At 42.8% G+C, this 27,699-nt stretch overlaps 2 protein-coding genes and 1 long non-coding RNA gene across 4 annotated transcripts in view; 2 read left to right on the top strand and 1 right to left on the bottom strand.

Moving 5' to 3' along the window:
• LOC138238196 (fructose-bisphosphate aldolase A-like) overlaps window positions 1–27,699 on the top strand; it is a 216,302-nt gene that overhangs the window by 78,473 nt on the left and 110,130 nt on the right. The window lies entirely within an intron of this gene.
• LOC138238058 (butyrophilin subfamily 1 member A1-like) lies at window positions 152–15,427 on the bottom strand. Of its 2 annotated transcripts, XM_069187888.1 has the most exons (13): window positions 15,237–15,427; window positions 14,827–14,942; window positions 13,617–13,709; window positions 11,134–11,478; window positions 10,516–10,794; window positions 8,138–8,245; window positions 6,560–6,577; window positions 6,262–6,288; window positions 4,977–5,009; window positions 4,520–4,546; window positions 3,669–3,695; window positions 2,853–2,879; window positions 152–961 (listed from the first exon to the last, which is right to left on the bottom strand). In XM_069187888.1, the coding sequence occupies exons 3-13, from the start codon at window positions 13,705–13,707 to the stop codon at window positions 414–416; spliced, it is 1,530 nt and encodes a 509-aa protein (XP_069043989.1). In that variant the 5' UTR covers window positions 13,708–13,709; window positions 14,827–14,942; window positions 15,237–15,427; the 3' UTR covers window positions 152–413. The 2 variants fall into 2 exon arrangements, with proteins under 2 accessions (XP_069043989.1, XP_069043990.1); XM_069187889.1 differs by lacking the exons at window positions 3,669–3,695; window positions 4,520–4,546 and having other exon boundaries at window positions 15,237–15,426.
• LOC138238073 (uncharacterized) lies at window positions 19,929–25,962 on the top strand. Its single transcript, XR_011189258.1, has 4 exons — window positions 19,929–20,106; window positions 20,347–20,463; window positions 21,023–21,097; window positions 24,385–25,962. It is a non-coding gene; the product is annotated as an uncharacterized lncRNA (long non-coding RNA).

Raw genomic sequence — 27,699 nt, 5'->3', positions numbered from 1 at the left:
GGTTACAAACTACAACTCCCATAACCACCCTGAGCCACTTCCTGTCTGCGTCACAGTCCCTATTCCTCCTGGCTGTGGTGACGTCAGCGGGTCCCTCCCCGTTCTGGCAGCTTCACCGTCACCGGCGCGCGCAGGAGAGACTCACACGGGATTTCATTTTTAAAAGTTTATTTTCTCAAAATTAGAAAAAAACACAGCAGGGTTTCCAGAGATATTTACAAGTCAGGAGTACAGCAGGCTGGTAGCGCGTTATCTCGCCCTCTCTCGTACATGTTATTAAAAAATTAAACACGACACAACATCATCATTTTTGAAATTACTATTATATTTCTGACCTCATCTCACTACCCGTCAGTAAACCCGTCTCCAAGTATGAGCAGTGGACAGAGAGCTGGGAGAGAGTCAGCCTATGTTCATGAGTCAGTGACGGGTTTAATCTCCACACTGACAGCAGGCAGCAGCTCAAGGGCTTTATATTGATCCCAGGTCCAGAAGACAGGATAGATCTTCTCCCCCTGAGTGAAGACCATGTCAGTGAAAGTGTAGACATGAGCTCTGGACTCCACTGTGTAAAAGGAGACCTTCCTCTCCTCAATATCCACACACACCCCCAGCTTCCTGGGCCACAGACTGCGGGGGAGACAGGTCCGAGGGTCAGTGAGAGCAGAGAAACCAGGGTTATATTTCAGACACCAGTAACCCTGCTGGGGAGAGAAGCTGAACTTTCCTTTCCTCTCTGCAGACTCTCTGGTCACTCCTATTCTCCAGTATCGATTCACCTCCACCTCCCAGTAGTGTCTCCCTGAGGTGAAGGCCTCCCTGCTCACGACACAGTTCCTGTGATCAAATCTGTGAGGATTGTCAGAGAGATCCTGTTCTCCCTCTCCCAGTCTCATTCTCTTCCCATCCTCAGACAGGCTGAGCCCACAGTGAGCTGTATCAGGGTCCAGAGTCACAGCAGCTGGGGAATAAAACACAAACATCACAACAGGCTCCTGCCGATCACAGTCCAACTCAACTCCATCAGACTGTGAAATGTCTTTGTCCCCAAACACACCGAGAGAGAAACACCAGTCAATTACTAATGACTGCTCTTCCCTTCCAGAGAAACGACATCTTCTTCACTGTTTCACTAGTGTTACACATGGGAGTGATCCCAATATCCTCTAAATACAAACATTAAACACTTGTTTTCACAGCGATGAAACTTTATTTTTTTAAACGACATTATTAATAAACACAGGACCGACCGCATAATAGATAGACAGACTTTATTAATCCCGTAGGGAAATTGATGAATGCTCGTTTGTTACAGAAAAATATATATATATCATAGAGAAAGCAAAGCCTTACTAAAATATAAGAAAAGCCTTCACACTTACTTTGAAAATCTGAAGAAATATCCAAAGTATTCAATTTAAAGCAGAAATAACAGATCCAGAAACCCAGAGAGAAAAACGAGAGAAACAGAGGCGCTCATACTGACTTCAGACTGCTCGCGCTCACTGTCCACCTCTCTGATAGGAGACAGCAGCTGTCAATCAGTGAGCGCTGACCACTGACAGACGGGGGGCGGAGCTTATACATGTCCAGAGCGAATGGGGGTTTTAATCGATTCAATTCAAGAAGCTTTATTCGCATGACTAATGAATACTGACTTAATACTCTCCTGATACTAAATAGGTAGGTATGAACTCTTGATATTTAATACTGAGTAAATACTCCCCTTTTGCTTGTCTGCCTGTCAATCTAGTGAAGATCAAAGAGATTCTTATCAGCTCTTATTTTTTTACTCCTGGATAATAGAAAGGCTGTATAAAAGAGCCCATCTAGTGTAAAATATATAAATATAAATAGATTGGACATGGCCTAGAAAAATAGGTATCTACATGTGCTACATCACTTTTGAAGAAATTAAATGTTTTTGGGGGGGCGGATATTTCTTCCTAGCGTGTGTACTGAGTAAGATATACAGAAATCTGATGTTTCAGACTTGATGTCCAGGTGGTCCCTTGATTTCAGACCCTGAACCAGTTCTGGACTCTCTGTCCTGTCCAAGATATTGCAAGATGTTCAGGACACAAACACTCCAGGATTAAATGACCTTCGAGGAGCTGGGGGTTAAAGAGGTTCAGCTCCTGAAAATACAATATTAACACAGCCAGAGGAAAGAGGGAAACAGAAGAAGAAAAGGTGATTTTATAATGTTTCTTCCTGCTGACCCATCAGCCTGGTTGACATGTGAAGAGAAGCAGCCATTTCTCAGACAAGAGAGAGGCCTACAGGCCCCAGAGGAGCCCCTGTACCAGAGTCCCACTGCTGCCGCTCACAAGAGGCTGTGTGTCTGTGGAACTACAGGGGAAGAGTACTGTCATTATACCATCTTTTAACAGTGTTTCTCCTCAGGATTTGAATGGCCTGTTATTATGAGACTGGCTCTGCTCCTGATTCCTCCTGATATTCCACAGTTATTCCCAAATCCAGGGTCACTGGCTCTGCCACATTCAGCCTGTAGACCCTCATTCAGGAGTGGGCAGAGACCAGAGCACATGGCCTTCAGGGAAAATGAGTTTTCTACACTGTCAGTCCCTCCAGGAGAGACTCATACTGGCCATTAGACTGAAATACAGGATAGAGATAGAAATTCCCACCATGAAACTTTGATTGATCTTCACAGCCCACATGTAGGATTTAACAGAAACATGAGACTGAAATACTGTACATCTCCTTCTTTTTACACACCATGAATGACCATCTAACAGTAAAGAGACCTTCCGGATTCAAGAACTCAATGACCCCAGACACTAGGGCTTGAAATAGCATCACTCTCATCAAAGAAGAGACAGACTTACCTGCAGCACTGCACAGCCACTGCCATTCTGAAACACAGAGATACAGACACTGTTAATCACAGACACACACTGGAGCACAGAGATACAGACACTGTTAATCACAGTCACACACTGGAGCACAGAGATGCAGACACTGTTAATCACAGTCACACACTCGAGCACAGAGATGCAGACACTGTTAATCACAGTCACCCACTGGAGCACAGAGATACAGACACTGTCAATTCACAGTCACACATCTGGAACACGGAGATAAAGACACTGTTAATCACAGTCACACACTGGAGCACAGAGATACAGACACTGTTAATCACAGTCACACACTGGGCTCCATAATCAAGACAGAGATGTCACTACAGTTTTCATTATGAACCTCAAAGTACCAAAATTCAGGGGGTCAGAGGTAATGAAATTCACTGGAAACCACTAATGCTCTCTTGAACTGGTTTATTTCAAGAGACTAAAAGTTAAAATTACAAGAGAACTTCAGACATACTGTATCAGTATAAAAAATCAGGAGCTCAGCTTCATTCACACTGAAACCAGTGTGAAACCTCCTCTTTATTGCTCATGTTTTAAGAATTGAAAAAATACATTAGTAATATAGAAGTATTTAAGAATGGACTTCTGTGATGTGTTATTTTTTATGATACATTGTTGGTGTTGCCCAGGTCTTCCTGATCCAACAGAATTGCCCTTTAGGGAGCTCCTGCCCCCCAGTTCCCCAGTTTAAATACCCCTCTGTCCTCCACAAACACTGACAGGGAGAGAGCTGGAGCCCAGCAGGAGCTGTGACTTTACACACAGTGGACTTACGCAGGTCAGGGATGGGGCTGCCTTCACCTGTACAGAAGAAAGGAGAGGGTCAGTACTGAGCTGTAGTGTCCTGGGGGACACTATGTCCAGCACAGATTACTGGGGTTATACCCCAGACAGGTGAACAGGGCAAAGGTCATGTAAAGATATAGTTTATAGTGTGACAGTGTGTGGGTTATCAGGCTGTGTTGTTTGCTAGATTTATGTCTAATATCTCTAAAGGAGATCGAGCACCAGTGTGAAAACAGCTCACAACCAGCAGCCCACTGAGACCCAGCAGTGTGAGCCTGGCCAGTACCTGGAGGGGAGACTCCTGGGAGAGCTGAGGCTGCTGCTGGAAGAGGTGTTAGTGGGGCCAGTAGGGGGTGCTCACCCTGCATGCCCCAGTACAGTGACGGGGACACATTCTTATTATGTAGGATCATGAAGTCAGCAGTGAAATCGTGTTCTTACCATCAGTGTGTAAATATTGTAATAACGGATTTTTGTCATCTCTGTTTATTAAAATGCTCCACTGTGTAGGACTCATGATTCGTACCCATGACATGTAGTCTCCTACAGACTGTGAGCTTCTCATAATAAAAAGGTTTTGATTTAGGTTGGATGATTTTATAGCTCAGTCAGTCCAGCACAGACATGATTTCACTGGCTGAATGACAACATGATCACTGTGGAAGGAGAAGAGGTTTTCCACAGGAATATGATGTGAACCTGCAGTGAATCTCACTTTACACTGATTCTCATTCTCCTGTCTTTTTTATTAGTGCATTTCTCACCAGGAATCAATGCTCATTAATATTAATGCTCAATAGCAGTACTGTGTCTGTATCTTCAACAGGAAACAGACCTACCTGCAGAACTGCACAGCCACTGCCATTCTGAAACAGAGATACAGACACTGTTAATCACAGACACACACTGGAACGCAGAGATACAGACACTGTTAATCACAGTCACACACTGAAACACAAAGATACAGACACTGTTAATCACAGTCACACGCTGGAGCTCAGAGATACAGACACTGTTAATCACAGTCACACACTGAAACACAGAGATACAGACACTGTTAATCACAGTCACACACTGGAACTCAGAGATACAGACACTGTGAAACACAGACACACACTGGAACACAGAGATACACACACTGTTAATCACAGTCACACAGAGACACAGTCACTGTTAATCTCAGTCACACACTGGAACACAGAGACACAGACTCTGTTAATCCCAGTCACCCACCGGTAATATAATGTCAGTAAAATCAGTGCCGTCAGTCAGCAGAGTTTCATACAGTGTACATACGTGATTTAGGGATAGGAGCTCGCTTCACAGCATCTGCAGAGAGAGAGTAGATCTTTATTGTATTAAAGACCATTATTGCTTCTTACCTGTTATTATAACAAAGTTTATCCTACAGTCTGCAGTCAGTTCATTTCAGGATCCCCAGTCTCCACTGCAGTGTGGGTCAGAGTGTCAGTGAGTGTGAGCAGCAGTGGCTGTAAGACTGGAGTCTCACTTGGACTGAGCAGCACAAGGCAATAAGACACACAGACACATCACAGGACACCCTGGAGTCTGGTGCTTGAGCCATTGAGAGAGATAAGAAATAAACACAGTCTGCAGTCTCCAGAACTGTGGGATATTTCATATTTAAATAACCATCCATTGATACTGAATTCTGTTCATTGTTCAGTCAGATGAGTGAAATTGTGGGCTGCTCTCACACAGACTAAGGGTCCTGTACCCACAGTGACCAGTATCAATGTCTAAGTGACCCGTCCCCACAGTGACCAGTATCACTGACAGAGGCACAGATATGTCCTGCTCACTGGTCACACTGTCTGATCTCTGGACATCAGCTGGACAGTGAGAAATGACCAGTCACACTCCATGGTGAGCACATCTCCACACCAGGCCTGATCCAGGAAGACTGACACACAGACAGTATCAGTCTGACACAGACAGGGGCCCAGCTGGCTGAACACAAGCAGTCAGAGCAGCTGTGTTGTTCCAGCTCTACAGACACTGTGTGTAACAGCAGGACACAGGCAGGACCCCCACAGTGTCAAGATACAGGCTGTTCACTCAGGACAGGGGGCTGATGGCCTGTTGTCAGTCTGAAACGAGCCTTTTCAGAGTGTCTTTGGCACATTAGAAGAGGGCAAAGAAGACTGATATTCATACAAGCAGCATTTATTACTTTATAGTTTCTCCTGCCAGTTAGTTTTTTTCACCCATGCAAGTGGTCTAAAACTAAAGTTTTCATTAAAATATTAACTTTGAAAATGTGCATTGGGACCAAACTGAGAGGGAGTCAAAACTAAGATCTCCATATTTACATTATTGTAGAGAACTTTCTCTATTTCTCTGTAGCTTCTATTGCTTTTATAAATCTTTTGTTAATCTTCACAACTGATCAAATACCTGTGTGTATTACTGATGAAAATAAAAGAAGGATACACTTCAGTGCAATATAGTTCATTACAGTAGAGTACAGTAAACTGCAGAACAACAGTGCACTCAAATATAATTCATTAGTGTTTGTACTGGTGGATCTGTGATCTCACAGACACAGAAGATCACTTACCCAGTTCTGCGAGGATGACAGGAATGGCTGGAATAATAAGACATGATTTAGACCATCAGAGCTCTGGTGTCTGATGACACTCAAATTGGTTTAAGTTTTCAATTTCAAATTGGCAGTTAATAGCTCCTTCCATAAATAAACTGTCAATTATAGTGTTAATAAACAAGTTGTTCTACGTTGACCTTGTATCATAATAACATACAATTCAGTTAGAACACTGATGCATGATCATTTACAGAGGAGCTCCTGCTGAAATCACTACAGGACACAGTACAGAGAGTCTGACTGATTTACTCACCATTGAGTTTCTCCTTCCCTGTAAGAAACACAGACAGGACAGTCAGTGACACAGCATCAGGGCTGCAGAAGCTGGAAAAATACATTAGCCATGTTTTCTATTACACATATTCTATATTTCACTGAACAAAAGAACATAAGAGACAGAATCCTGGCAGGTTGTTCTGCCTGTCTAGCCATACGTTTAACAGTAATTGATCCACAGATCTTATTCAACCCTTTCTGTTGTAAACTTCCACAGAACTGACCCCTCTTACTTCAGTTCTCTCTGATAGATTGGAAAGTTCTGTCACTCTCTCCAGTACATCTGTGATTTCTGTGATAGATTAGCAGGTCTGACACTCTCTACCATTCATCTGTGATTTCCTCTTTAAGGGTCCCCACCCCTTACTGTCACATGATCATGTTTGACCAATGAATACAGAGCTCATGAATACACTGTTCCAGACTGAGGGACAGTCACTGCCATCGGGGTGAAATAGACAGGAAGGGTTGGGGGTCTTTGAATGGGCTTGACTATGGTGACAAAGATAGATACTCTGGAATCAGAGGACTGCACTGCTCTGTAAAGTGAATCCTTAAACTACTGCAGCTGTGTGTGGTTGTCAAAGCTTATTCTAATATTAAAATTTTAATTTTTATTTACCTGTTAGTGCCTTTCTGCATTAATCATACTGTACAGTAGCAATAAATAATCTCATGAAATACAATGATTACACACAACTCTGCACAAACTACTGTACAGTGTTTCACAATATTGTGTAACACTAACAGAAATATTTTTCATTTCATAGAGTACACAGAATTATTAGAGATTGTGTATAAATAGTCATAAAAAAAAAGTTAATTTTATTTTACATGTTGCTTATTAAAAATATAGTATACACAGAGGGTTTAAGAACTGATTGTACTGTAATTTATAGCAATTGTAACGTTCCTGGAGCCTGAGCACCTGACCTTCATCGTCCAGCTTGCCCTCTCCTCTCTCTATAAACAGAGTCCAGTTTCCTCTCTCTGTCTGTCTGGCCATCACTCTCTCCCTCTTTACCTTCTTCCTTCCTGTCCTATCTGAGTGACCAGCACGCCTGTGTCCCTAACAAGGACAAGAGGCCAGTTCACTGCACTCCCAGTCTCCTGCCTCTCTCGTCTTCCTGTGCAGAGGGAAACTACAGAGAATCGCTACAACATATTGTAGTTTCAAGACATGTGATCATTAGGCTAAGGAGGAAGAACAGATTAAATGAAGCTGCTTTCGCAAGTTCCACCTATTGATCTGTCTTGAGCAGCGAAGGGCTGATTGTGGCTCACTGGTATAATGTAGTGAGTTTATCTCAGGGTTTGATGTGTATTATAGATAGCTGCATCTGTAACTCTCCTGGAGGGTAGTTCTCTATCAAGACTAGAAGATGCTCTGGCTAATGAGCTAAACATTTTCATTTTTTTAGTTCCTACTGGCTGCATTATAAATTGTCAGTTGTTATCAAGAGGAGTGTCCTGACCTGCTCATACACAGAGGAATTTTAAATCCTTCCTGACACAGACATTCAGACACACATGTCTATATATAATGAGCACATACTGTCCATTCTTCTCCACTGGATCACCAGAAGTACTGATGCTGCTACAGTAACAGCTGCTGTTAGGAAGAGAGTCACCATCCATCCAGAGGGAGCAGAGAAATAGTCTCCTGGAAAACAGGACAGGGATATTATCACACAGACACTGACACACAACTAGTAGGGTTTGTTACGGTCAGCGTGAAGAAATATTTTTGTTAAATCTATAATACGATGTACAGATACTGTAGAATTGATGTATAGCTGCACACTGATTCAACCCTAAATAGACCCCATGCAATATCATACTCTTCTGGGAAATATTGTTTTAGAATCACTCACTTTTTCATGTTTCTACTGCCTAGAGTAGTATTGTACATTTTGTATGGGTGTGAGTGATACTCCACTGCTCCTCTATTCATACTGTCGTGCTGGTATGACTCTCTTTATTTGTATGGTTGTGGTGTCACTCTGCACTGGGTAGTATTATTCTGTTAGGGTCCATGTGTGTCAGGTCTCAGTTCTCTATACACATGTCAACCAGGAAGCCTGGATCATTATGTCTTGTAAAATAATTCACAACCTACAAATAACATCACAATCTGACAAACCACAACTAATGCATAAGTACATTTTAAATGATTAAAAAACAGAATAATATTAAAATTGACAATATTGCACAGGTGTTCTTCTTATAAAATGACATTCATATTACACAGGTGTCCAACCCACACAGACAGCTGTCAAGTCTTCCTTATCACTGACCACTTTAAGACTGGTCAAAGGTCATTAAACAGTCATGTGAGACCAACTCAGTGTTTGACTACATCTGCCTGCGAAACAGATTTGATGGATAAACATGCAGTTTAGTTATCAGGAGCTGCAGACCACAAAATCAGCAGAGAGATCTGTGTGAGCCAAGTGAGCCACCAGCACAAAAGACTACAGTGTGGAGCAGAAATCTCTCTCTAGACAGGGAGCCATAGGACTGTCGCCAGTTGAAGTGTCTCAGTCAGGGAGACTGGTTGAGCCCAGATGCTGAATCACTCCAGCTGATGTGACGATGTCACAATGGAGCCAGACTGAAGTACAGAGCTCTGCTGTTGAGAGGCAAAGATCCAGTAATGACACCTGGAGAATTTAAATAGTCACAGTGCTCTTCTTTGGTTAAACTGAGAATAATATGGGCAAGATGGGTAAGAAAATGTAGCAGCAAATAAATCACAACTAGAGTGTCAGTGACACGTGAGGGAGAATTCTGGAGGTATTTTATGGAGATTTGTTTTTCCTAAACTGTATTCAAAACTAAATATTGTTTGCTTTCTATATTGCTGGTATACACAAGACAAAATCTGTATACCATAAAGAGGGGATCTCTCTGAATGGACTGACAGATAAAGTTTGATCTTTTAGAATTTATGTCAAGAATTACAGTATATGAGAAAGATAATCATCAGTAGGTGTTACCAGAGAAAAAACGGAACATATTGAAATTGTATGTGATCCAAAATAAACAGGCAGAGAGAGCTCAAGAATCACAGAATTTCCCTTGAGACTCTCCTGCGTGCTGTCAATAGAGCCGGTTCTGACTCCCGTGGAGTGCGTTATTAAAGACCCTATGCGGACGGTATAATCCGTAAAAGACAAGGTTAGGATGGGTGGACAGACAGGGGGAGGTGACCGTAGTGAGCAGGTGCTCGGGGGAAATGAAGTAGCAATCAAGTCCAAAGAAATCCAAAAGAGAAGTCAGGGCGCAGTCTATAATCCAAGAGCCGGGAGATCCATCCAAGACAAACAGTTAAAAGGGGGAACCGGGTCGGAACCGGCACAAGAACAGGAACAGGAACTAAAAACATAACTGGTCTGCATCCCAGGCGGTCAGGACACCGGGGAAAAGGCCTGCCTTCGTAGAACCTGGAAAATAGGCAAGCCTTGTGGCGTCCATCTTCCAATACTGAGCCCAGAACTGCAGAGATGCTGGGCTTTTAACCAAAAAGCAAACAGGACGCACCAGGAAATAATAGAAATTAATCATAACCGAAAGGGGTAGGAGGGATGTGGAACGTAACATGTGCATAGCAAGCCTTTGACTGAAACAGTGACTCCTGCTTTACTGCAACGACATGGTAAAAGAAAATCTCATGGAACTAAAGAGTTACATCTTAGAAACTGATATATCCTTCTTAATGTTTTTATAACAATAAATCCCATAATGGTTTCATCATTTAGACTTAATGACAACAGCACCATTACATATAAATGTTTTTATTATAAGGGGAATTCATTCTCAATTGTTTGTTTCAATAATATGTCTGTGAAGTTTGTTTTAGACTTTTACAAAATCATTTGTTATATTTAATAGTCTACTTACTGTAATGATTAAGGTAAGCTCTGTACTCACTGGGTATGTGCAGCTGAGATTCCCAGTCTGCCTTGGGCTGTGTGCTTCTCACCAGGCAGGAGAAGATGTTGGACTCCTGTTTGACTGGGATGTAGCTGCTGACACTGAGGAGCCCCTGACTGTCCGTGTCCACTGTGGGGGGCTGTGATGGCACCTCGTTTCCATCCCTGTCTGTCCAGATCACTGCAGGTTGAGGGAACCAGCCCTCTGATCTGCACAGCAGCTGGGCCTGATCTCCTCCAGGGGAGTGGAGAGACACTGAGGGCTGGGAGCCCAGGGCTATGGGTTCAACACAAGAGATTTCTGAGAGTGAGAAGTATGATGGAGGACAACTAGAAACATCTTTGTCAGCACTCTGCTGGTTCTCAATAAACATAATGTAATCAAAGACAGATAAGCCAACATAAAATGTATAAATGAATTTATATGTTTAATTTATAACTCTGTTTATCAAATGGTACATTTCAAGAAGGTTCAGTGAGGAAAATACAGTAAATAAACAACGAGAAACTAAAGCTTCCTCAATGATCAGAAAATACACTTTGTCTAAAAGGGCTATAGCAACCAGGAAGCACAGGGTACAACACCCTGGACAGGATATCAATCTGTCACACTCACCTCTCACTGCCAGGTCAATAACAGCATCATCATCCCATTGTTCAGACTTTACCATGCATCTGTACCGTCCATGATCAGAGCCGCGCACTCCTCTCAACTTTAGAGACACATTGCCAAATAGAAGCTCCTCTAGGAAAAGCTCAGTCCTGCCTCTGTAGGAGAGGTCCTGTGTTTGAAAGTTATAGAAGCCAAACTCAAACAAACACACAGGGGCAACGTAATTGTCTCTAATCCACATGATCTGTAGATCCACAGCACTGATTTCAGGAAGGAGGTAACAGGGCAGAACAGTTTCTTCACCAGCTACAGCAACAACATGATCAGTTGAAACAACAACCTGAAACTCTAAAAGAGAAAGAAACGGTTTCAGACTTTTCAGACATTCAATCAAACTGCTATACAGGAAATTTCATTAGAAAACGCAAGGTATAAGTCTGTATCCTGCCCACGCAAACCCATATCATTGTTCAATAAGCCACACACAGTGATTGGTTTTGAGAGGCCAGAGGTGTAAAGTCTCAATAATACCAGCTCTTTCTACAATCTGCTGTGACTACCCAGTATGCCCTTACTGTTTGTGCTGAGTTGCTGAATTCAGGTCTCAGACTGGCTACATCAAGACCAGTTCTCTTACTCTATGGACCTTAGTCATAGTATGATAAGATAAGATCTTTATTGGCCATATACAATTTCTTGTGTTAGGAATTTGTCTTTTTGCATACCCCAACTTGCTCTCCATGAGACACACAGACAGGGAGAGAAGCTTGGGGTCAGAGCACAGGGTCTGACATTTATACAGCACTCCTGGAGCAGTTGGGGGTTAAGGGCCTTGCTCAGGGACCCAATGGAGTAGGAATTTTCTACCAGCTGTGGGATTCAAACCAGCAGCCTTCCAGCTACAGACACAGGTTCTGAGCCACAGAGCCACCACACCACCCCATAACATTCATACACGCTAATTCCTTAAATAAAACAGCTCAGTAACCATTTGGTACTGTACTGTGTTAATGATTATTGTTCCCATTGCATGCAGAAGCCCAATCCCAGAGTCTCCTCTCTGATTCAAATCCACATGTCACTGAGAAGGATATGAGTGTCTGATCTTCTTCACATCAGAGAATCTTAAAGAGAGGTGACGAAGGGACAGTCCAGTGTGTCCTCAGAAAAGCCAGGTACAGTAATTTCTCACCAGAGACAATCAAACCAACACTTTCAAACACTAATCACTCAACCTCACTAATAAAAGAAGAAAAACAATTCTGCTGTTATATATTAAGTGAACCATTATAATGAAAAAAGCTTGATTTGGGAGAATAGGTTCAATCTATTAAGTCACCTGGCGAAGCTCTGCTCCTGTTCTCTCTTCCTGTTTGTCCCTCATGGCCCTCTCCTGGGTCCCCCACTGTTCTCTCTCTGTACCCCCTTCCTGTGTCCCTGTGTCCACTCATCTCTTCCTGTAGCTCTTTACATCACTTTTAGACTGAGGATGCTCCACCAAACCTCTCCTTTCTCTCTCTAGTATGCAGGTCTCCTCCAGTCTCAGCTGTCTCCTCCTGAGGGCACTCTACCCTCATACATTCAGCTCTCAGAGTCTGACCTTTCCTTCTCTTTCTGTTTCCCCTGTGTGAATCTCTCCATCTCTTCCTCTTGACTCTGTCTCTGCCCTCTCCCTCCTCTTCCTCTGCCCAGGACCTCAGCATCACTCTTGATCCCTCCTTCTCCTATTCCCTTCTCTGGCACTTTCCCGCCTGGAGCAGCATTCCTCAATTCTGCTCCTTTTTCACTAACTGTTCCACACAACTCCCAGTCCTGGCCCTGGAGGTCTCTCTCTCAGACTAGTTTACCTTCATCTTCACTGGACTGTCTGCAGCTCTGCTGTTTCTCCTCTTCCTCTTTGCTGTGTTAATCCCACTGCAGTCTGTCCACTGGCTCCCTCTGGCCACACATTCAAACCCTACTGGTGTCTCATCCACTCTGCTCTTGTCTTAAAACTCCCCACATCTCCTCTCTCCAGCTCCTGTTCCACCAGACTTTCTTCAGTAAATAAGTTTCCTTGTCTCTCAAGCTGGTGGTGTGAGTTCCCTATTGCTCTAGGTCATTGTAGATCTGAACCAGAACGTTTTCACTGCTGCTTGGTGTCCACACTGTATACTGTCTCTGTACTGGTTTAAATCTCATCAGTCTTTCTAGCACAGGTCTTGCATTGCGTTTCCACTTGTGCTTGTCCTTGACATGCATTGCACTAACACAGTGTGTACATGAGCTTATTCATTAAATGTGGATCTCATGTGCACTGTAGTATGTGTTAGTGATCCTAGATAAGGGTGTCTGCTAAGCAACTGATGCTGATAATAATAATTATCATCAATGAAATTAAAATTTGGAGTGATAAGTGCATCTTGATTTTTTGTCAGTGACTATTTTAGGAACTGGATTGTAATCATGATATTTAAAAAAACAGAAGATTTTGAATCTGTTCTCACCTGATTTTGAAACGCAGGACTGGAGGAGAAGCAGCAGAATAACAGAAAACCAGCAGAGCCTAGGAAACCACTCTGATTGGTCAGACTTCATCTCTGAAATAATGAAACACTCTGATTGATCAAACTTTATATCTCAATTAGAAATGTAATTTCCTCATCTCGTTTTTGTATTTGTATTTGTTTGAAACCAACCCATCGATGTTAATAAACTTTATAAACTTTACGATAAGTATTCAGTATTGAGGGAGCACAGGTATTGATGTACAGGAGGAAGAAGAGGGACAGGATGAAGAAAGGAGAGGATGTCGCTGAGCTATGAGAGGTACCAGTAACCTCTAACTAATCATACTTAGACCCAGGGAGTTTGTATTATTATTGAGAGCTTTCTGTCTTATTCATATTAGGAAATTCTGGTTTCCAATACTCTGGAATCCTCAGGCTAAGAATACAAGTGTGCTTATAAAACGGTGCCTTTACGGTAACTGTTGTAAGTTTTGTGTGATAATTAATATTTATAAATATTTTCCTAGTCTTTAAGTTTGCATCTTTTTGTTGCTCACTGTCACTCCAGAACCTGACTGTTCACTCACACACTGCTGTACCTGACTGATCTCACTGTCACTCCAGCACACAGCAGCTTCAGTCCTGACCTGACTGTTCACTCACACACTGCTGTACCTGACTGATCTCACTGTCACTCCAGCACACAGCAGCTTCAGTCCTGACCTGACTGTTCACTCACACACTGCTGTACCTGACTGATCTCACTGTCACTCCAGCACACAGCAGCTTCAGTCCTGACCTGACTGTTCACTCACACACTGCTGGATCTGACTGATCTCACTGTCACTCCAGCACACAGCAGCTTCAGTCCTGACCTGACTGTTCACTCACACACTGCTGTACCTGACTGATCTCACTGTCACTCCAGCACACAGCAGCTACTACTCTGACTCTACCCATGCACTATAAAGAAAGGAACAGCACTTTATTTGACAATACAATGTGTGGAAATAGAGCAGGGTTTCCTGTCTCCCTTTACAGATGGACAATAACCAGATTCACACTCACCTTTTTCTACACATACATTGTCATTGATCTCTGCAGTACTAAACACATTTTACTAAATTAAACCTATAAGGTTCAGAAATATATAATGTTTCTTGTCTTCTTATACAGTTAGACAATAACAAAGCAGATTTACACTCACCTGTTTTTATACTAACAGGATGTTTACAGTATTAATTACAGTCCAGATGCAGAGTGAAGTTTTTTGTCTTTGCAGTGTTGAGAGATGTTGTTCTGAGAGAGAGAAACGCCATTCGACTACAGGAAACACAAAGTGAAAGAAAAACCTTCAGCAGGAGCCATGAAATTTACTGTTTGCCTGTTAGATCCAATACGGTGAAAATTTAGGGAAAACAGTGATATCCAGACCTTCAGATTCACATTAATAATTACAGTGAAAATACAGTGAAAACTGTGATATTATACACCTTCAGATACACATTAATACTTAATCTGTCGTGTGAATATCTGTACGGTCTGACTGCTACAGGACAGGCCTAACCCTACAGTACACTGTGCTGTTAACTGATGTGAGAATGACAGGATACTTACAGGCTGGATACTCTGATCATACTGGTCTGAGCTCCACTTTCTATTGTTCAGAAAGAAGTGATTGTCTGAGGCCTTTTTCTGATTAGATTTGAAAAGCGACCTGCTCACTTTACTTCTGACACCCTCTTTATCGCAGTAAAGGACTATTTTCACTTTCACTTACAGAGAGGCAGGAGGATTCTGGGAAACTGGGCAGTGGCTTCAGGGTGTGTTGTTGTGATCATGCAGCTCGAGCACAGATCAGTGTTCAAGAGTGCAGGAGGTCTGGGACACCCCAGCTCTCCTTGTCCACAAGCTGCAAGATGTGGCTCTTCTCTCTCTTAAAGGGGCCTCACAGAAAGGTTCAGCTCCTGATTACCTGACTGCGAGGTCTGAGATGTAGTTTTGTTAGGTCCTGTGATTTGGTCATGTACCAGGATGACTGCCTGTTAATGGGTAAACCTGTGGAATGAGGCAGAGCTGGTCTGAAGATCTCTTTGGTACTTTGAGGGAGTGAGACTCCAGCTGAGGGAAAGGAGCTGTCAGGATAAGATGTGTGTAGAATTAGCCTCCTCCTGACTAAATAAGACCTCCTGGGAGAAAAGAGATTTGTCCAGAGTCCAGTCTGGACGGAGTGTGTGCGAGATCTCCAGTAGAGGCTCCAGTAGAGAGATCTTGTCTCTAGTGATGATGAGGCAGGTTTACAGGCCTGTGGGCTCTGCAAGTGAGGGGTGCTTGAGAACAGAAGGGGCTCACAGGTGCTGGACAGGGGGGCTGTGTGCTGGTTCCTTTGCCAGGTTCAATGGTGGTGAAGTGTGATGCCAAGGAGCGTCAGCACCTGGAGAAGTGGAGCGTCTCTGGGTGAGGTAGAGTGTATCTGCCCCCCACAGCTGAGAGAGAGGAGTCCTGATGGCACAGGGTGGTCCCAAGTGTTCCCTGGTTCTGAACATCAGCAGACTGAGGGGTGTCTCTGAACAGCAAAGCAGCTGCCGTATATAAAGATCTGCTGGGAAAGAGAAGAGTGGTGCTGCTGAAGAGTGAAAGAGTCGAAATTGAGGATAGAGAACTGAGAGACACTGTGTTATTCAGGTTGAATATGACTGAATATGACCGATGATTAATTAAGACTGAAGTAAATAGTTAGTGAGAGCTAGTGAGACAAAGGAAGACCACAACGGGACACAGGATTGTGTAGTCTTAGTTTTGTTTTCAGAATGTGACCATATGTTAGGTGTCAAAATGAGAAAAAAAGATCAGGAAAGGAATGTAAAACCATTTCAAAGTCTAAGCATCTCTTTGAGGTGAAGTGGATCAATCAGATAGAGAAGAGAACCAGACACTGTCTGGATCAGACTGTCCCTCCACACTGAGCTCACAGACAAGGAGCACACGGTGAGGACAACAGACACTGGAGGAGTTAGAGGACAGTGGCTGAGATTGGAGGATGTTGTCTGTGGCTCAACAATATTCCAGACACTGTCTAAAATCCTGCATGGAGCTTTCATGAAGCACCTCAGTGATTCCAAGAAACAAACATGGCAGAAGGTGTTAGATTAGACCTGATTGCAACTTCCTTGTGTAAATGCTGAGTGTTACAGTACGTCTGACACAGACTCAGCACAGCAGATCTCCTGTCAGCTCTGTCTCTGCAGGCAAGCAGGGTGGAGGCAGCATCATGCTTTGGGGCTGCTTCTTAGCAGAGACTGTAGAGCTCATAAGGATTGAAGGAAAAATGACAGAGTAAAGCACAGGCAAATACTGGAAGAAACATATATTTAAAACCAGGACAACAATCATCTTTCAGCAAGATCAGCACTGAAAGCACCTGGCTAAACTACCCTGGAGTGAGTAAAGAATAAGGAAGTTAATATTGGAACATGTGCAAGTGATTAAGTGCTTTTATTTGTCAGAAAGAACTACTCTCTCATAAGAATCAAGCTACCATAACAGCTCGTGAAGGTGCAGGGTCCTGACTGACACATACTGTTCCTCTCTGACAGGAGCTGCCCAGATTGTCTGATCCATCTGCTGTTCCTAACTTGTTCCATCGCTGCAGTGTTTCATATCAGCTCAGCAAGTTTGAAGTCTGTATGTCTGCTGGTGAGTCTTCTCATCATTATTTTAGAATTGTCTGATTGTTATAATTATGTAATTGTCTTAAACCAGTTTGGAGGGGTTCAAAGAGTTTATTTGCAATGAGATCACTATTTAATGCAATATCAACAGCATATTCCTTTGAGAATTAAAAAAAAATGTATTCATTACTCATTTCACATGAAAACCAGAGTTATCGGCATCAGAGAGAGCTCTCCTGGAACTTTAACTTTACAACGTCACATCAGTTAGAGTTGTAATCCTGTTACACAATGCAAGACATGAAGTCTGGTGTATCAGAGGCGTAGAGATACAGAAGCCTAGTCTAGATGAGCCCTCAGGCTCTCCCTGTCAGTCTGTAGGTTCAGCACCAGCTGTCACCTCTCACTGAGCTCTATACCACTTCCTGTTGATCTCTTGATCTCCACTCTTCTCTGCCCTGCACTGAGCAGGAGTGTCTTCGTTAGCAGGGCCCTGCTGTCTCTACATCAGTTACAAACTTCAAGTCGCTGTGTGATGTGTACAGTCACCTGAGCTCAACTCACAACCTGCTCTCTGCCTTCTTCTGTCACTGCTTTATATCTGTTTGTCTTTCCCGCCCACAACTAACCCCTTAAATGTAATCTGAATGATCTAGATGCCTCTTGTTAATGAATGCTGTTTACTTACAACATCACAACAAAAAACAATTGCTTACATAGTTTTCTCTTTGGTCATTGAGAAGTATTTTTCAAAGTTTATGAAACCCAAGAAGCTGGAAGCAGAAATACACAAGGCCAGAGCAGCTCTGTAGTTCCCTCATTCCCAGAACCTTGCAATGAAGTGTCTGCTGTATAATAAACAGCTAATTAATGCATATAATATTGTCCCCTACCAGCTCGTCTGATACTCCTGGAGTGTCAATTCAAAATGACAGAAGTCAAGTTCCTCTGATTCACCCCTCTGTCTGCTTTCACTCTGATCAGTGTCAGGCACCTCAGTGGCTCCTCCCACTGAACTGTGACCAGCCAATCATTCTGCTCTGAACCGGCTGAATACATCTGTCACTCATGTGTCTTCTGCTCTCTGATTAGCCTGCCAGTCTGTCAATCACCAGGACTCCCTGTTACATAGTTGGAGTTGTTGATATTGTGTCTTCCACTTTATCAAATGACTCTCTCTGAAAATCAACTCTCATACCCAACTGCTCTAGAAAACTTTGGTTTATCAACAGGTGAATCTACCTTTAACCACACAGTACAAAACCTCCAAGCACACCACTGACAGGAAAGTGTGGAGTGAAACTGGCACCACGTGTTACTGACAAGACCCCAGCCCAGCTCCCTGAGACAGGAAACAGCCCTCAAGAGCAACACTGAAGCTCAGAGTGAAGATCCTCAGTTCAACACTATCAACAAAAATATATTAATGTTAAATATATCTGATATTACCTGACAATTGTAAATTTGTCATTTATATTTCTTATAATATCTTAATCGCAAAACAAAAGTGTACTACTTAATTTGTGTCACGGACGTCCAAAGGGACTAGCCGTGGGGAGCAGGAGAGTGGAAAAAGACCCATATGCGTAGCGGCGAGACGGGAAAAAGGCCCGGGCTTGTTAGTGCAAAGAGTTCAGGAGTGCCGTATAGAAACCTATGCCCTCAGGGAGCGGACATGGGGCGCCCTGGTGCTAGGCGGGTCTCAGGACATCTGGACGTCAATGCTGAGCCAGGACAGAGAGCAAGACCCGGAAATATATAGCCCAAGGGAAATAGAGGGACCGGAAGGACAACAGACCGGAAACTAGGGACAGGACAGAGAAGAAGCGCCCTCTGGCTGCAGAGGGCGTGACAATTTGCTCAAATGTTTTTTTATTATTTGAAAAACATTACATGTGTGACCTACTGTATAGTTTAAACATTTCCACAGTGAGCAGAGAGCAGTAAGCTGTCTTCATGACTTCTGCCTGTCAGCTGCTGACGTGTTCAATCCTCTCCTCTCAGGGCTCAGTGCTGCTCTCAGTTCCAGGTCTCAAAGACCACAATAACCACATGTTGCAGAAGGGGTGGAGCTGAGATTGTACAGTGAGCAGACTTCCTCAGACAGTTCCTGCACCTTCCTCATTGTAACACTATGACAGCAACAAGATCCCTATTCTAGGAGGACAATAATGACTGAAAGATAACAACAGAACAGCCCTAGATAAAAATTAAAGACACCTCACAGGAATAACCAAATAAATAAAGTACATCCTGAGACTTTGTGTGTACTGAATGGCAGTCTACACTCTGATGAGACACAGCTGTGGCAGGTCCTATAAGAGCAGGTTGGATATTTACCTCTGTGCTCTGATGAGACACAGCTGTGGGAGGTCCTATAAGAGCAGGTTGGATATTTACCTGCTGGGAGAACATGCCAGGCTGCTGGCCTCAGTTGAGAGAGAGAGAGAGAGAGAGAGAACGAACTTTTGAAATTAAAAGAGGGTTTTAGCCTAATGAACCAATGTACTTATTACAGTTCACTCTGTGAGAAATGAAGAGCTGGGCTCTTGAACACTGATCTGTGCTCGAGCTGCATGATCACAACAACACAGCCTGAAGCCACTGCCCAGTTTCCCATAATCCTCCTGCTTCTCTGTGTTACAGCAGAAAGTGAAAATTGAAAGCAAAAATAATCCATTACTGTGATAAAGAGAGTCTCCGAGAGTGAAGGTCACTTTTCACATCTAATGATAAAAAGGCCTGAGACAATCATATATTTCTTCCTGAACAATAGAAACTGGAGTTCAGACAACAATTTTCAGAGTATCCAGCCTGTAAGTATCCTGTGATTTTCATACCAGTTAACAGCACAGTGTACTGTAGGATTAGGTGCTGTCCTGTCGCAGTCAGACAGTACAGATATTCACACGACTGATGAATTATTAATGTGTATCTGTAGGTGTAAAATATCACAGTTTTCACTGTATTTTCACTGCATTTGCTCTGACAACAGGCAAACAATAAATTCCATGGCTCCAGTTGAACGTTTTTCTTTCACTTTGTGTTTCCTGTAGTTGAATGGTGCTTCTGTCTCTCTGGACAACATCTCTGAACACTGGAAAGATAAAAAACTTTTCTCAGCAGTCTGGACTGTAGTTCACACTGTAAACATCCCGTCAGTATAAAACCAGGTGAGTGTGAATCTGCTGAAAGTGAGGCTCCCCTCACTACCACACTACAGCTGGATAATTCTCTTAGTGTCTATTTCTGTGAAATCTACCCTCCAAAGTGTTACATTTGCAAATCAGTAGTAAAGGCTGCCCATTAGAGCATGTCTTTATCTTAGAACTGAAATCTGACCTGAGTAGCTGTTTATTTTAGAAATGAGCATTGATCTATCAGAGATTTTTTTAAAAGGTGAAATGACATTAGAGGGGTTTTATTTGAAATATCTGACTTTTTTCTATTTCAAACGGTTCATATCAGACAAGATGTTTTTATATTTTAGTGATTATCCGTGACCCAGTCTGAGTATTTCTATACTTCTGAGTTGAAGTGTGACCAACCTGAATGTTTCTGTATTTCCAAGATGAATTCTTATTAATCACAGTGTTTTCTCTTCTCTGTTGTAGAGATGAATTGTGACTGATCAGTGTGTTTCTTCATATGAGAGATTAAGACTGCCCACTCAGAGTCTTTCATTATTCCAGGTACTGCTGTCTGACTAATCTCAGTGTTTCTGTATTGCAGGTATGAAGTCTGACAGTTCAGCGTGGCTCTCTGTGACTCTGTTGCTTCTCCTCCAGTCCTCTGCTTCAGTATCAGGTACAGTGAAGAGAGACTCTCTCATTTCATTAGCCATGTTTTTATATTACTGTAACAGAGGTTGTTTTCTGTGTCCTGGTCAAGCAGACAGGAGCTTATTTTTAAATACCTTTCCTCACTCCTTAGACAATTTCACTAACCATGTCTCAGTAAGGCTCTCCTCCTGTGTGCCCACTGGAATTCCTCATGGACATGGAGCTGGTCAAGGGTGTTCCTTAGGGATCAGACAGCTGTGAGAGTAGTGGAGGGGAGAGAAGGGTGTACCTTCCCATTTAACCCCTTCAGTCTCTGCCACACTCCTCCCCTTCATCCTCATGTCCTTGTTTCCTTCTTCAAACCCCTGTGTTCATGATAATGTCCAGGATTGTCTGCAAGTTTAGCTCCAGTTGTTCATGTGATCGGAGAGCCAAAACACTCTCCCATGTGCCTCAAATATCCACACTGTCCCCTTCAAGCTCCCAGCTCACACAGATGACAGTCCACAGGTAATCCTCACAATAGCCTGCAGCAGTATAAACAGTCTTCATGACTTTAATGAGTCACAGGGAAGCAATCCTCCTCAGTTTCCTAAGTGGTGGAGACATGAAGACTTGTTTTTTGGTGAGACCTAAACACACACGTACCCCAAACACAGATGGTTGATTTGCACATCACTGTTCAATAAGCACAGAGTGTCTGTCTGAATAAACATTCCTGTTCAGTGTTACCAGAGTCATTCAGTTTTTAACCCCACATGATGGTAAAACGTGTCTGAAACCTGTTAACATGAGCGTTAAACCACAGCTTATTTTCTGGATTATTTCTTTCCTAACAGACAGGCCTCAATGTGTCAGATTCAACCAGCAGGGCAGCACAATTACATTGATCTCCACTGGCTCTGCTCAAGGCTCAGCCATTCCTCCTGCTCTTCTCACATTGTAGACAGGTGACTGGAGGAGCCCAGACCAGACATGTGTTTACTTATGGGCTCTGATGACACAGTGTCTTGGGGCAACCTTGTTGTGCCTTTATATAGCAAAGAGTGATTGTAGACACGTCTATTCAAGAGGCTAAGCTCCACTCTACACTTGACAGCTTAGGCCTGTGGTACCAAGATCATTTCCTTCACTTGAATGTTAATAAAACAAAAGAAATGGCCTAATCATCGATGCAAGAACACTCACAGTCCTAAAGCCATGATCATCAATAGCAGCACAAGAACACTCACAGCCCTAAAGGCATGATCATCAATAACAGCACAAGAACACTCACTGCAAACCATTTATAGATGTTTTATAGAATTGGTCCTTACATTCAGCATCCTGGTTTGGGTTTCTTAGCATCTCCAACCAGAGCTGGTTGTGTCTCTCAGTGGTGTCTCTCAGTGGTAGAATAGTGAGCTCTAGACAGCATACTCTTAAAGACCTGTATTATTGTAGAACACACATATTGTAGGATTTCAAAGTGTGTTTTTTGTAGTTTTTGTATTTGTATGCGTGTATTTCTGGTCAGTGTATAAATTCTGCAATCACATTGTCCTGGGTCCTATCACCCCCTCTGTATGTCCTTTTCCCACCTGTATCAGGACATGTTCCTGGCTGTGAAGACTAAGCCTGTCTGTCCAGCTTCATACTTGCATCCATTAGTCCACTGAAGTCTAAGGGTTTCCCTCTGTCTCCTTCTTCACCATGAAAAAGGAGATGTTAAGATTTATGAACATATCTCATCACCTCCTTTCTCTTATTCACCAGCGTCTTTATAATGAATTCACCTCTTTTATAAGCCTATTGGGTAATGTCAATATTTATATAATATATAACACACTAGACTGTTGACTTTTTAAATTGTGTGTGATTTGGTTGTACGATCCATGTATGAAGGATGGGTTTTAATGTACCCAGCACCACAGGTGAAGTTCCACCTAAGTCTAACCCTCCTCTCAAATGAAGAAGAGCTGCACAGACACTGTTATGAAGCCCCTTAGCTGTGCAGGAATGATGTCACATCGAATACAGGAGCTTCAGATACAACTCACATAATAGCCCAGAGAACACATTTTCACCTCCAAAGGTGTGAAAAAGTTCCTTCTAACCCTCCTCTCAAATGAAGAAGAGCTGCACAGACACAAAGCCTCTTTACTGTGAAGATAATCAGTCAGACAATCCTCAGGTCAGGGAAGAACCTCCTGCCCCAGGAACAGGACAGAGGAGCCTTCCAGAAAAACACTTCAGAAGCACCAGGGCCATGGGGAAAGGCCCGGCTTTAAAAACTCAGCTGACAGAAATATGTATTTATTTGTGTATCCATATGTATGTAAAAAGGATACAGTGAGAAGCTCCTTAGATGACCCAGCTATGAGGTATCATGACATGCTACTTACATTCTTTTCAGAAAATACAATTGTTTGCTAAAGTTCCCTCTCAAAGGCTCAAATGGCAGCACTTAAGATACTGCAGACAGATGTCATTTCACGTCCCCCTGTCTCCGGACTGGCTGAGAAAGCAAACAGCAGGCGCTGTCTAGGCAGTCTCGTGACTTGAAAAATAAGACTCTGTATCTCGGGAACGAAAGCAGCTCGGAAGCTACTTTCAACGGCACAACCTAGCACAAACAGAGCACTAACAAATGAGGCTGGTTTGCTTCTCCTGCCCTGCTGTAGGGGGGCTGAGTGATGTCACACTCATGAAAAAACAAGGCGCTATACAATATCTTGAGCATGAACACATGCTGCTTCAACACCACAAACCGGTACAAACGCAGCACTAATGAATGTGGGGGGTTTCAATGTTTGTGTTGTTTGTGGGGAGGGGGGCAACTTCACAGAGCTTAAGGATTGAAATATTCCATAACATGTACTGTACTGTTTAATATGATAATTATACTTATTTCCACCTACAACTAACAATATAAATGTTCTTAACATGACCACTTAATACATTTGACTGACAAGAATTCAGTATTCATATCTGACCCCCACAACCTCCAGTGTACACTTTATATACACTTTTAAACAAAGACAAACACTTAAACCTTAACCCATGAAACAATAACATCCCTAAATATTAACTTACTGACATTCCTTAAAGGAACTAACTCAGACTGGTATGTTTGCTTAAAACTGAGACAGTACAACAGGAGGGTTTCCAATCAATCCAAGTGGGTTAAAACTAAACATCACTAAATCCTCACCAGTGACATTACTGGGGTCAGTGTGGGGCTGCTCCTGACACAGTGCTGTACCAGCTCACACTGTGAGCAGCTTTGTAGAGGGGGAGGCTCATGCAGACTGTGTGCTCTTTCTCTTCCAGAGGTGTTACAGCTTGTTGGTCCAGCTGCTCCTGTAGTTGTGTCCCCTGGTGAAGACGTTGTCCTGCCCTGTTTCCTCTCAACCAAAGAGAGTGTAGAGGACCTGGAGATCAGGTGGTTTAGAAAGGATTATTATACACCTGTGTGTCTGTACCAGAACAGCAGGTATAACTCTGACAGACAGGACCCAGCCTACAAGGGAAGGGTGGAGCTTTTCTCCAATGAGCTCTCCAGAGGCAACGTGTCTTTAACACTGAGGAACATCACTCGCTCTGATCATGGACAGTACACTTGCATGGTGCTGTCTGATCTCTGGGATGATGACGCTGTTATTGACCTGTCTGTTAGAGGTGAGTGTTTAAAATGTAACTAATCGTTTCCCACAAAATAATTATGCTGCATAATAGCAATTCTATAAAACATTTGTATGATAATGTGGGTGTATTGAATATCACTGATTGATACTACATGTAATCATAGTAATAACCTTCACTGAGGAGCACTTCAAACAGACTGATAAAGTTGACATTAATAAGAAACCTGTCTGACTCTGATCCCCAGCAGAGACAAATCACATGACAAACATCTCAGACCTTAGTGAGACTTTCTAACAGTAATTGTGGAAGTTTTAAGTGAAAAACCAAAACCTTCTCTTGAATTGTGTTCACTCTGAAACTCGGATCAGAACACAGAATTGTCATGTTTTCCCAAAAAGAATAAATTCACCTTTACTTGTTGAGCCCCTGTCACGCTCGTAAGCCCCTCCTCTTAAGGAGGCTCCAGCCCTTCCTAGTTTAGTGTTGATCTCCTGCACCTGCCTCCGGTTCCTGCCCCCCCTGCTATACAAGCCAGGCGTTCCTGCCAGTCTGGGCTCAGCTGTGGAAGATGGACACCCGGAAGTCCAGGAGCGACTCAGCGGCACAGGCTTCATCACGGTGTCCTGATCTTCTGGGTCCGGGATGAGGGAGCGTCTGGCCCCGTGACCCCCTTTTATTCCCCCGACCCTCCGCCAGATCCCGCTCCGGCTTGTAACTCTGTTCGTCTGTCAGGATGGATCACCCGGTCTTGGACTATTGCTACACCCATGGAAGTTCTTATGTACTTAGAAATATAAAAAATGTCAATATAGTGCCCATAATATTTGCTATTTTAGTTTTTCAAAGAAATGTTTATTTGTTAAAAGAAAACTCATGGCGACAGCTGGGCTCATACTTCCAACCTGAGCCTTGTGAGTCAGTCACTTAAGCCATCACACCACAGACGAAGTCATGTGCTAAACAGTGAAACAGAAGTACACATACTGTATCAATAGAAAGTCTTATACTACTGTTTGTGTTACAGTACATGAATATAGTTACACCATTATTAATTTCTTTACATACGCGATTCCATATTACCTATTAATCAAATTCTAAAAGTATACTTTTGTTTACTCTGATAACGAGCGCATTTGCAGAAAAGGTTAAAACATTATCATTTTTCACAAAGTATATAAACTTAATGTGTAAGCTGGGGTCTGTGGAAAGACATATTCCTAATGCAAGAAATTGTATAGGGCTAATAAAGTGATCTTATCAGTTCATTAGGCTGAAACCCTCTTTTCATGTCAAAAGCTCTTGATAGAACATGTTGTTCCTATTTATTTAAATAACCGTCTCATTGCAAATAACCTATTTGAACCCCTCCACAATGGTTTCAGACACTTACACAGCACAGAAATGGCCCTGTTTGATGGAAAATCTTTTTTGTAAAGGAATATCAGATATATTTAACATTAATATATTTTTGTTGATAGTGTTGAACTGAGGATCCTCACTCTGAGCTTCAGTGTTGCTCTTGAGTGCTGTTTCCTCTCTCAGGGAGCTGGGCTGGGCTTTTGTCAGTAACACATGGTACCAGTTTCACTCCACACTTTCCTGTTAATTGTGTGCTTGGAGGTTTTGTACTGTGTGGTAAAAGGTAGATTCACCTGTTGAGAAACAAAAGTTTTCTAGAGCAGTTGAGTATGAGAGTTGATTTTCAGAGAGAGTCATTTGATAAAGTGGAAGACACAATAATCTACAACTTCAATTATGTAACAGGGAGTCCTGGTGATTGACAGACTGGCAGGCTAATCAGAGAGCAGAAGACACATGAGTGACAGATGTATTCAGCCAGTTCAGAGCAGAATGATTGGCTGGTCACAGTTCAGTGGGAGGAGCTTTCAATCGCTTTCAGGAAGATCCCTCAAACCCCACTCGAACCTGCATCAGGGGAGAATCAGTGGAAGGGCTGAACTGCAAGTTAAAATTTCAAAAAAGGACAACAGCAACTATGTTTCTTAAGGAAGCTTAAACAATTTAAGGTTGACAATTTGTTAAAATGTTTTACCAGTCTTTTCTTTGTCCTGATCTGCTGGTTTGTGAATTTGAAGCTGAGGAGAAAGATCGAAGTGAAGAGTACTTTCAAGCTGTGTCAGAAAGTCTTCACACCTACCCCACGTCTATCGATTATAAGTCCTGCTTAAAGCAAATTCCATCCTAGAGGACCCTCACACCCTTTTTTTAATGAATCCCAAATACTCCCCTCACAGGGCAGATACACTTTTTCACCTCTGAAGATAAACAGGTTTACAGTTCTCATTTCTGACAATACAGTGTATATTTGTATTGTGTACAGCATTTGTGTGTTTTTCTTTATATTCTCTGCTACTATAAAACAAACTGCCTCTTTGGGATAATAAATACTTTCTCTGTGTCTAGGAAAAGCAGTTTAGATGTTGGATCTTGAACATCAGAGAAACCCTGAGAAGGAGACAAAACATTGTGTTCCTGATTTATAGCGGTGTTCTAGGTTCTGGTAAAGACAGAAAACTTGTGGTTTTGTAGATGATACGATAGGAACATAACACTGGAGAGAAAGCAAATAAAATTCAGAAAGAGAACATGGCACATGGCATTTAAATCCTTAAGTGCAGGCAGTAAAAATACGAGCTGTAGTTTCAGTACGGGAAGTGCTGAGAGTATATCTGTCAGACACCAGTCCTGTATCACTTCATTCTCAGAGAAAGAGAAGAACACACCACGTCTCTGTGTGGTGTCTGCTGTAGACATGCGTTCCTGCATGTCCTCACAGTCCTCACACTGCCTGAAGGACTGTCCTCTCGCAGAAACACGCGTGTGCCTTGACAGCTCAGACCTCTGACCGGTGCAGACTGGGTGTGTGGTCACTCTTACATCCTGATCTGGAACCTGTGAGCGTGTGTTCACATGCTGCAGAGTGATGGGAGAGAATCAGGTGAGCTGATGGAGGGTTAATGAACTGAGAGAGGTGACAGA

The sequence above is a fragment of the Lepisosteus oculatus genome, chromosome 4, assembly GCF_040954835.1.
Source record: "Lepisosteus oculatus isolate fLepOcu1 chromosome 4, fLepOcu1.hap2, whole genome shotgun sequence".
In the NCBI taxonomy this organism is placed as follows: domain Eukaryota; kingdom Metazoa; phylum Chordata; class Actinopteri; order Semionotiformes; family Lepisosteidae; genus Lepisosteus; species Lepisosteus oculatus.
The sequence above is the reverse complement of the archived record's forward strand: the minus strand, read 5'-3'. Positions and strand labels throughout refer to the sequence as shown.

What these genes read in the sequence shown, in the direction of transcription:
- LOC138238058 (XM_069187888.1), bottom strand. Translation starts at nt 13,707, where the DNA reads ATGAAGTCTGACCAATCAGAGTGGTTTCCTAGGCTCTGCTGGTTTTCT. An exon ending in TATTGACCTGGCAGTGAGAG is followed by an intron (nt 10,795 to 11,133) that starts GTGAGTGTGACA and finishes TTGAACCCATAG; the next exon opens with CCCTGGGCTCCCAGCCCTCA. An exon ending in CAGCCCCATCCCTGACCTGC is followed by an intron (nt 2,880 to 3,668) that starts GTAAGTCCACTG and finishes TCTGTGTTTCAG; the next exon opens with AATGGCAGTGGCTGTGCAGT.